General features: G+C 35.0%; 1 protein-coding gene across 2 annotated transcripts; it reads left to right on the forward strand.

Annotated features, from left to right (window-relative positions):
- The first annotated feature begins 688 nt into the window (after positions 1-688).
- Positions 689-10054, forward strand: LOC105342032 (shiftless antiviral inhibitor of ribosomal frameshifting protein homolog). 2 transcript variants are annotated; one of them, XM_011448814.4, is made up of 8 exons: positions 689-847; positions 3272-3383; positions 3531-3574; positions 5540-5677; positions 6926-7026; positions 7255-7565; positions 7663-7821; positions 9549-10054. In XM_011448814.4, the coding sequence occupies exons 1-8, from the start codon at positions 818-820 to the stop codon at positions 9785-9787; spliced, it is 1134 nt and encodes a 377-aa protein (XP_011447116.3). In that variant the 5' UTR covers positions 689-817; the 3' UTR covers positions 9788-10054. The 2 variants fall into 2 exon arrangements, with proteins under 2 accessions (XP_011447116.3, XP_011447117.3); XM_011448815.4 differs by lacking the exon at positions 7663-7821 and having other exon boundaries at positions 9549-10009.
- The last annotated feature ends 1508 nt before the right edge of the window (positions 10055-11562 follow it).

The following is an 11562-nucleotide window of genomic DNA, read 5'->3' on the forward strand; positions in this document are numbered from 1 at the left end:
TCGCATCTTCGCACTTTTGCCATCGCAACTTCGCAATGGTGTTCTCCTAAGTTTTCCATTTATATACAATGCAATCTGAAGTGCACTTTTTAACTTTTGTCATTTATGTACAATACAATATGATGTGCACTTTTTAACTTTTGTCGCGAAACCGATATTTATATAATAAAACATTACATAGTACATGTGCAAAAGGCGTTAAGCCTTACCTTATGGTGAACAAACAGTGGACATGGTTATGTGGTACATCACACAATACAAGACGAACATGTAGATATGTGTGTTTACTGGTAGGCTGAGGGGACTTGATTGACTACTGGACAGAGGCGGATCCAGCAATTTGGAAAAGGGGGGGGGGAGTAATGATAATTAATACGTGCAAAATTCACTATTTGTCAATAAACGAGGCATTTTGAGCGTTTTCCGTGCGTAAATTTAATTAACAGTTATCTCGTCAATATCTACATGTATTTCATACCTATTTAACCCGCATAAGAAATTCTTTAGATGAGCAATTATAAAAGCATTTATTTGAGATAATTAAAGTATTTATAGTATAAATGGGAAAAATTGCCTTTAAATAGGTATGATAAGTTTTCCAAAAAATTCATATGTCCCAGAGAGATAGGTAGACTATGTTTTCTTGATTTACACAATACATAATAAAAGCTAGTTAAAGCGCTAGCGGAGCTATCAGAAGAACAAGCAGAGTTATCGTTCTTTGCATATCCAAATAAAATGAAAGTAGCCCTTTTCACGGAAAGAGATATGTTTTCAATTTCTGAAATTTGTTGGACCTGACACGAAACAGATAAAAATGGGAGACGACGAGAAGAAAATGCGTATGGTAAGAAACAGAAAGCTCAAGCACTGAACGATAAGTCCAGTACCCTAGCTCTAAATTATAGGCGGATCTATACCGTTAGGCAACACGATCGATTTTCCTCAAACAATTATAATGTTATTTCTTTCATAGTTCACGATAAGAGGACATCGTTCACTCCCTTTTTATTTAAATTGTATATTTTGTCAGGGGATAAACCCATGTGCGAAGCCAGAAAATTTTCCCTGACATTGTGGAATGGGGGGAGGGGGTAAATATTGGATTTACAGTCAAGTCGTAGACAGACCAACTCGTATACAGGTCAACTCGTATACAAAATTTTCCGCATAAAAAAACGAAAGTCAACTCGTATACAAAAATTTCCGCATAAAAAACTTAAAGTCAACTCGTATACAAAAAATCCCACATATAGAACAGGTATGCTAAACCGATAGTCAACTTGTATACAAAAAATTCCCGTAAACAAAATCGAAAGTCATGTTGTATACAAAGCGGAAAGTTGGATATATTTTTTTTCAAACAAAATAATGAGGAGTATCTTAATTAGCCTTTGAGAAGTCATCCTTTTGGAGAAGCAAGAAACACCGCGCTTGTTGTTTTAACAATTATTGTTTTAATGTGTAGAAATAATTACCAAATAATATTGATTGGATTGACACAATTAATTATCGTTAATTTTTTTGTTGTAATTTCACATCGTTACCGAGTTTAATGATAATGCACAATTATACATGTATGAATTTTGCAATCTTTGTAATAGTTGATAACATCCATTTTATTCTACGCTGAATTATGGAAGCAATATATAAAGAAATTTTATTACAAGAAACCAAGTGTATTTAAGTTACTTTTAAATTACTTTTACGTTTTGTTTCTAACTTTTTGTATACGAGTTGGCTTTCAAATTATGGTGATTTTTTGTATTCCAGTTGACTTTCAGTTAAAAATACGGGAATTTTTGTATACGAGTTGACTTTTGATTTTGTAACGGGATTTTTTTGCATACGAGTTGACTTTTGTTTTTTTATACGGAAATTTTGTATACGAGTTGACCTGTATACGAGTTGGTCTGTGTACGACTTGACCGGACACCTAAATATTGTATTATTGTGATTTATTAGTTCTAGGAGAGAAAAAAAGGTTTCCGATAAATAAAGTAATTTCACTGTGGTGATTTTGTAATTTTAAAATTTCCAATCCACGGCGCCTCTAGATCCATGGTCTATGCTAAGGTTCTCTTGATTAATCAGAGTGGCGGATCCAGGGAGGGTTGCAATTTTGAATTGGGAAGGGCCGCCGGTAAAGGCAGAAACTCCAAACCAAACCGGAAGTATTCTGTTTCCAGCTATTTCATAATTGTTGGGAGGGGGGGGGGGGTATACACGATGCAAATAATTTTACAGCAGACAATTATATAGTCATGATGCGCATTTAAGATGAAAGCCCTCTAATCAATGTATGTAATGGAAATAAATGCAATGTATTTGAAGATTTCTTATCTATGCTACCAACGTTTTCATAAGTATATATAATTATTTACTAGTTTGGAAATATACTAGTATGCATTTATTTATAGAGGTAATACACAATTTTTATATTATATATTATACAATTATTTAAATTAATGCTTGAGCAGCAAATAGACCCTTAGTGATATTTTTCCGAGGTGCATGGAAGAACTCAGTATGATCTTATTGCACGAGGCCAACGTTTTATTTCCTAATTCCGTTTTTAGTATTTTGTGTTCACAATTATAAATTACAGAAGTTTTCAGACCATTATGTATTATGCGATGCATTCAGCTCATTGTTAATCAATACCAAGATGACCTAAAAGATAAATTTTAAGAACAATAGTAAAATAAACAATATGAAGTTATCTTTTAGTTTTAATCTTGTAGCAATTAAACTTTCTCTAAAATTCGTTGCCGGTCCAATAGATCGCAGTCTATTGACCGGTGGTCCAATAGATCACTTTCAAACCTGAATACACAAAATAGACGAAAATATTTAATCTGTAATAAAACAAGAAAATCCCTTTGATTAGGGAATAAATAACACTATTATGTGAGTTACTGAGTGAATACTGCGAACTGATTAGTTTACATGATATTTTCCCGGCAACCCTATTAGTTACAGACTATCTTTACACGTTACTTTTATTTGAAAACAAAAAGGAATGAATAAGGACTATACAAGGCGGGTCTTTGATAAGAGACTGGAACTAAGAGGTCTAACTTTATAATATCCTCTATCACGTCAATGATATCCGGTCGTGCTGTTTTTATCTTAGTGCAGTCTTTGCGAAAGTGTTGAAAACATTTTTCGGAATCGACAACAGTTTTTCTGTCTAGGCCATGCACTACAGACTGAACAAATATAGTCTATGTATGTGTATGTAGATCATTCATTCTTTTGTTTTGAACAGACAACACGTGTTCGTGAGCTCTTTCACGGACGTTTTAGCAAACAGGAAGTTACACGTCTCCTTGACAACCATGGCTGGAACCAATCGGAAGCTGTCGATTTTGTCCTTAAGAGTGAGTTAGTTCCCTTTCTACCGTACATACAACATAACACAGTTACTCTGTCTGTCTGTCTGTCTGTCTCTCTCTCTCTCTCTTTCTCTCTCTCTCTCTCTCTCTCTCTCTTGTTTATGATATTTATAATGAGTGTACATTATGTAGGTGAGCCACACATTGTGAACCAGCTGTTGTCGAACAGATCAGAGGTAAGTTCACTGTTAATATGCTCATACTCACTATACTCACATTACCATACTCAAGCTCACTATACCACACTAATACTCACTATACTCACATTACCATACTCAAGCTCACTATACCACACTCATACTTACAACAAATTACTGGTACTCACAATGCCATATTCGTACACGCTATACCATACTCGTACTCAAAATACCATACTCGTACTCACAATACTAGCTCATGCTCACAACAACATACTTGTACTCATTATACCTTACTCAACTAACAATTTTACACTCATACTCACATTACCATACTTTAGCTCACAAAACCATACTCATACTCACAATACCATACTCTAACTCTCAAAATCATACTTGTACCCACTATACCATACTTATAATCTCAATACCATACTCATGATACCATATCTGTACTCACAATACTATCCTTGTACTCACAATACCATACTTATACTCAGTCATATACTCATACTCACAGTACTACACTCGTACTCACAATAACATACTCATGCTCATGACATCCTACTCTACTTACAATAGCATACCTGAACTCACAAAACCATGCATTTTGCTATCAAATTGTTCATAAAACTTTTAAATCAGAAATGTAAAATTTTATGCTATTCCCTTACCACTGTTATTCTATTAAGCTCCAATTTTTTATCCTTTCTATGATCTATTTTCTTACCACTGTTATAATATCAAGCTCCAGTCTTTGACCGTCTCTATGCCAGTCTATTTTTTTACCACTTACCACTGTTATTCTACCTTTGTTCTATTTCACTATGAGCTATTTCCTTTCAATGTACCTCTTTTAATCTATCTTTGTACTATTTCACTATGAGATATTCCCTTACCACTGTTATCCTATCAAGCTCCAATCTTTGATCCTCACTATGAGCTATTTCCTTACCACTGTTATTCTGTCTTTGACACTTTTTGTGAGCTATATTTTTACCGGTTATTCTGTCTTTGACCCTCTCTATGAGCTATATTATATAGCTCATAGAGAGGGTCAAAGACAGAATAACAGTTATTCTGTCTTTGACCCTTTGTATGAGCTATACTTTTACCAGTGTTATTCTATCTTTGACTCTTTATATGAGCTATATTTTTACCACTGTTATTCTGTCTTTGACCCTTTCTTTGAGCTATATTTTTACCACTGTTATTCTGTCTTTGACCCTTTTTGTGAGCTATATTTTTACCACTGTTATTCTGTCTTTGACCCTCTCTATGAGCTATATATTTACCACTGTTATTCTGTCTTTGACCCTTTGTATGAGCTATATTTTTACCACTGTTATTCTATCTTTGACTCTTTATATGAGCTATATTTTTACCACATGACTGTTATTCTATCTTTGACCCTCTATATGAGCTATATTTTTACCACTGTTATTCTGTCTTTGACCCTCTCTGTGACCTATATTTTTACCACTGTTATTCTGTCTTTGACCCTCTCTGTGACCTATATTTTTACCACTGTTATTCTATCTTTGACCCACTATATGAGCTATATTTTTACCACTTTTATTCTGTCTTTGACCCTCTATATGAGCTATATTTTTACCACTGTTATTCTGTCTTTGACCCTCTCTGTGACCTATATTTTTACCACTGTTATTCTATCTTTGACCCTCTCTGTGACCTATATTTTTACCACTGTTATTCTATCTTTGACCCTTTCTATCAGCTATATTTTTACCACTCTTATTCTATCTTTGACCCTTTCTATGAGCTATATTTTTACCACTGTTATTCTGTCTTTGACCCTCTCTGTGACCTATATTTTTACCACTTTTATTCTGTCTTTGACCCTCTATATGAGCTATATTTTTACCACTGTTATTCTATCTTTGACCCACTATATGAGCTATATTTTTACCACTTTTATTCTGTCTTTGACCCACTATATGAGCTATATTTTTACCACTGTTATTCTATCTTTGAACCTTTCAGAGAGACATTGTTGGGCTGCGTGAGGATGAAGTTCTCCGTCAGAATGCCGAGAGGGACAGGATCCCAAACCGGAAGCGGCAGTTCGCGTGTGAGGCCTGTGATAACGTGTGGTGGACGAGGGTCCCAAAACGCAAACCGGTAATACCTGGTTACAGTGTAAAACTCACAAACCTGTAAAATCTGGTGACAGTATAGAAATAAAAAAAACCTGGTAAAATCTGGTTACTGTGTAGAACCCACAAAACGGTAAAATCTGGTAACAGTGTAGAACTCACAAACCGGTAAAATCTGGTAACAGTGTAGAACCCACAAACCGGTAAAATCTGGTTACAGTGTAGAACTCACAAACCGGTAAAATCTGGTTAGTGTGTAGAAATCAAAAACCGGTAAAATATGGTTACTGTGTAGAACCCACAACATCTGGTAAAATCTCGTTACAGTGTAGAACTTACAGACCAGTCAATTCGGTTATTGTGTAAAACTCTTAAACCGGTGGAATCTAATTCATGTGACAACGTAGAACGCAAAAACCGTTAAGAATTCGTAACTGTTTAGAACTCATAAACCGATAATATCGCAGATATTAGTAAAACCACGTTATTCTGTCGAGCTAACAAACTGGTAAAATCTCGATACTGTTTAGAACTCACAACCCGGTAAAATCTCGCTACTGTTTAGAACTCCCAAACCGGTAAAATCTCGTTACTGTGGAGAACTCACAAACTGGTAAAATCTTGTTACTATGTAGTAAAATAGAGATGTCTTGATGTAATCCAATAAATGAATGATTTGTAAATGATATCAACACTAGGACTGGGACGTACTCCTTCAGAAGTTTTAACACAGGACCTTACATAAGCATGGCTTCTACCAAAACTACTGGAATATCTTGAAGCTCGCAGCACTTTTTGTAAACTACAAAAAGGGTGTAGTTATCAGTCTAGTCGGACTCTGAAAACGGAGTCAACGGAAGTGAATTTCTGCAAACATAGACACGTACTCCTTTTCCGAATACATAAACTTTTTAAGAATTTCAATATGATTATGTCCTTGCATTATTAAAATGTTGAAGTTTAGATAAATTTTTTTATTCAAAATGAAACGTCCCAGTGTTTGGTACTAAACTATGATCGATACTACATCAAGTAGTTAGTGGAAAGGGGAGCACAACACCGGAAAATGTCCATTTTGAAGTTGCCCGTTCCACTTTTTAAAGTTTATCTATTACGACCACTATACACATGATCCACAGTACTTACATCTGAAGTTCCAAATATATCTTAATATATAAACCGAAAAATGCCCGCCAAAGTAAAGTATGCTTGCTTTCAGCTATGACTTATTTTTTGATTGCACACCTTCACTGTACTGCCATGTACATTGTAGGTGTCAAAGTGTAAGAAATGCCGGCGGAAGTTCGATCCAATACACGAGGATGAGGAATACGGATGGGCCACATTTCGTTGTGACTGTGGAAACGAATTCAGGTGCAGAGAAATTGTTTGTCAATGCTTAACCATCGCTTTTGGCTGTCTTTCCCTTTTTTTAATTCAACATGTTTGTCAAATGAACAAGTAGCGTCATTTATCATTATTTAAGCAGTATATTTAATGTGTTGTTTTATTTTGTTTTGTTTTTTCTTTTGGATTTTTTTTTTGGGGGGGGGATTGAAGTTGCGTAGTCAAGTGAAACTACCTGTCTATTAATTTCTCTAGCGGTTACGGCCAGAAAAATGTCACAAGAAGCGAATGTTACAGTTGTCATTCAATGGCGCTAGCTGTTTCTGTCCGTCCACCGGAAGCTAGGAAAAACCCGAAGTCCCGCAGTCGACATAGCTGCAATGCCCCTGACTGTACACACCGCACTGACCGCAGCACAGGAAATCAGCCGAGAAGTCACGGACGTCAGAACGCAGAATACCAGGGGAGGGAATATAGAGGTCCAAGGGGTTACGGAGGAGAAGAGTTTGTGTATGGATATGGCCAATACCACGGTCAAGTCAACACACCGGGGAATTTTAATGGCGGTAAGAAGCACGTTTGGGCTATTCTAAGGAATACACGATGACGGCCTTAATACACAGCACACTGTCTCCTCATTGGATGTTTTGATGACTTCTACAGGTGAGTTGTTGTACAATCGCAGAGGTACTCAAAGAGGACATACTAATGGTACACAAAGGAGTGACAATAGTACACAAAGAAGCGACAATAATACACGGAGGAGCGACAATGCAAGGCTTTATCCTGACCCACCAGGGAACAACCCCTCAGCAGGTGCCGGTATGTATATAAACATGCCACCTTATACCAACATCTGGTATATAGCCAGTAAGTATACAAAAGCTACTTCATACCACCATTTGCTATATATAGCCAATAAGTATACAAACATCGGCTTATACCAACATCAGGTATATGGCCAGTAAGAATTCCAAAGCCGCTGTATGGTTTATTCTGTTGGTAATTCACTCAAAGTAAGTTATGGTGAGTACAGTAACTATACAAACACCGCCGTACACCAACATTTGGTGTACATTGTGTAGCAGCTAAGTATATAAACGCCAACTAATACTAAAACCTGGTATAAAGCCAGTAAGTATAAAACGCCACCTTATACTAAAACCTGGTATAAAGCCAGTAAGTATAAAACGCCAACTTATACTAAAACCTGGTATATAGCCAGTAAGTATAAAACGCCAACTTATACTAAAACCTGATATAAAGCCAGTAAGTATAAAACGCCACCTTATACTAAAACCTGGTATAAAGCCAGTAAGTAAATAATTTTTATCCTACACCACAATTCAGTATATAGCCAGTAAGTATATAATATAAACACCACCTTATACCACCTTATGGAATATAGCCAGGAAATATACAAAAACCGCTTTATACCACCATTCGCTATCATATAGCTATAAAGTACTTACAATCACCGCCCTATACCAGAGGTCGGTGTGTAGCCAGTAAATAATTCTGTCCCTAGCCGTTGTGTATATCAAATAAAACCGTTTATGATCATTAGATATTTTGCCGGTATGTATACAAACCCATAGTTTCTACCACCCGGCATAACTCAGTATGTTGAAACAAATTCTGCAGTGACGGTATTCTATTACCCGGTTGCTTAAGCTTAGTTACCATCAATAACCTGAAAATCACCGGTATCTATTCCAAAACTCTCGTATCACATTCCTCCCTCCACTTCCTGTTACCAGTTCTCAGTAAACTCAATTGTACATGCTATATAATCCCCTCAATACCATACATAAAATTTGGAAGGTTTTATCATTCAATGAGTTTTAAATAAATCGATCAATATGAATCAATCAACCAACCAGTCAATCAACCTATCAATCAAATGAGACAATTCCAGTCGGGTTTTCATTTATTAACCGTGTTTTCCAAAGGAAAAATCCGGTTATTGAAATGACAGACGGTCGGCTGCCAAAAGAGTACCCGTATTGTACGGATAACTCCTCCTGTAGTTTTCAAGATAGGAAGTTGTTCTTTTGCAGATCAATTGTACATATATCAGAGGTGTGCATATTGCTAGGATTTTGATATCTGATAATTTATGAAAAAAAATACCAGCTGTTGAACTTAGTCATATCAATTGTACCTGAAATATTAGAGAAGTGCATATAATTTGGATTTTAAGTTTTGATAATTTATGAAAAAATACCAGCTGTTGAATTTTTTCGGAGGATATTGTGTATAGAGTACCCCATTTCTCGATAGATAGTGTTTATCAATTTAGGGTTGGCATGGGTTATGGATACAGTTCACATAAAAGAAAACCAGGTTTACTGTCACATTGAAAGCTTTTCACTTGTTGATAAATACCTTTAGAAATGTCAAAGCGATTGAAATAACTAAAATTTACACGACTGTGATGTTCAAATGAAATTGCTGCCTTTAACCCTCTTGTTTTTCAGTTCCCTAAATTCACCAGTTTTTTAAAAAAAACTTTCGCTTCTGAATGACTCAAATGTCGTATATTTCAGAATACATTCCAAGTACCTGCGTGCATCCGGAGTCGCGCCAGGCGAGCGGCAAGAAGCTCGTTATAGTTCCCAGCCTGCCCCATCGTAGTTCCGGTTCCACGGTGGACAGTTTGATGCTGGATGATGACGAGGCCTCCTCTGTTCTCTCTGACTTCCGGCCCAGTGTCGACGTCATTCCGGAAGATCCGGACGAAGACAACAACGACGCCGATAATAACAACAGCAACGACGAGGATTAGATTAAGTGCAAAAGGCTGGGGTTGTCGAAAAGTTTTATTTTGGAATTGTGTTTACGATACAAAAACGAAAAAAAAAACCAACAACCATGGTCTATAAAAACTTCATTTAGTCGTAATTTTGTGGGAGAAAAGCTATCAAAAGGCCTGATTGAAGCAAAATAATATTGTTGTGCCCAAATGTTGGTATTGGATACCTTTCATTTGATAAAATCTAATGATTTATTTTAATCTTATTGTTCGTTTTTTACCTGAATACTAGTAGCAGGTTTTGCAGCAACATTTTATGAAAATACAGCTTATAAAGCATAGAAAACCCAAATATTGTGAAGTAATAAATAATAAAGTTAAGGATAATGTATATATAGTTTTCTTTCAAACTTTCGATGTCAATAACTGTAGCTTAATTTCAATAACATGTCAGATACTTTTCTGCAAGTCATGAGAGTGAAACCCCTGCAATTTTTACATTCTAAGAATCATCAAATCGCAATTCATGGTCAAATATTGCACAATTAAAATTTTTGGTGATTATATTTTGATTAAGATTAACTTTTATCCCCATTAATTTCCCGGGGCATCTCATACCACCGTAATTTTATATAAAGTGTTGATTTTTGCATTCCTTATTGATGACAAATCTAATGTTTCATTTTTTATATCATTCGTTACTTTTTCCTTTATTTACTTCACTGAATTTGTTGGTTTAAAACCTACTTGTTTTTTTTTGCCTGCAAGGCGTTTGATCCATCTATATCCTTGTCCATGTAAGTCTGTCTGTCTGTCCGTCTGTTCTCTGTCCGTCCGTTTGTCCGTCTGTCCGTTTGTCTGTCTGTCTGTGTATTTAGAGCACCTGTTCCTGTATTTAACACAGTTTTACAATACAAGTCATGTGTGGCTGAATTTACCAATGAATATAATTTTTTATTTAATTTCACACCATTATTTTTTAATTTATTTCTACATGTGTATATAGCTTAAATTTTTACATAATTTATTTAACTTTTTATTGTTTTCTGTTTTGCTATTTTTATCTTGTTAATTTCTTTATTTGTATATACGAGAGTGTGTGTATGGGTTTATCATTAAAATATTTTGAATAATTATAACAAAAAATTACTTTTAAGTATTTCATATTCATATGTTATTTGTCTGGATAATCATTCCAAGATAATTAGGGCAGCGTATCTTTAGCCGTCATAATTGTACCTGGGAGATTAATGTGAATGTAGTGAGTTGTTGAATTAATTGTTAGACAGATGATCTTATTTCTCATGTTGTTCACTGCACTGTGTTTGATTGACAATAAATCTATTGTTTTTGATCTACAATAAATCTATTGTTTTTGATTGACAATAAATCTATTGTTATTGATCTACAATAAATCTATTGTTTTTGATCTACAATAAATCTATTGTTTTTGATTGACAATAAATCTATTGTTTTTAATCTACAATAAATCTATTGTTTTTGATCTACAATAAATCTATTGCAGAATAGCTCCGAAACAATTTTTGTGAACATTAATGAAGTTGCATTGAAAATAACAGTCAACTTATTCATAACAAACCATTTAAGGGCTGTAAATACCTTTCATCTAAAGATTTAATTCATATTAATGAAGAATTCCACACTTTTTCACCAACGTTTTTAACTCGCTTCGAATTTACACATCATGTTGACATTCGGGGTTTTTCATATTAAATGCACCGGAGTTATTTCCCGTACTTCCTTTGATGAACATAATATAATTATGACAAATTTTCAATGAAAATTTA

Source organism: Magallana gigas, chromosome 9 (genome assembly GCF_963853765.1).
Source record: "Magallana gigas chromosome 9, xbMagGiga1.1, whole genome shotgun sequence".
NCBI lineage: Eukaryota > Metazoa > Mollusca > Bivalvia > Ostreida > Ostreidae > Magallana > Magallana gigas.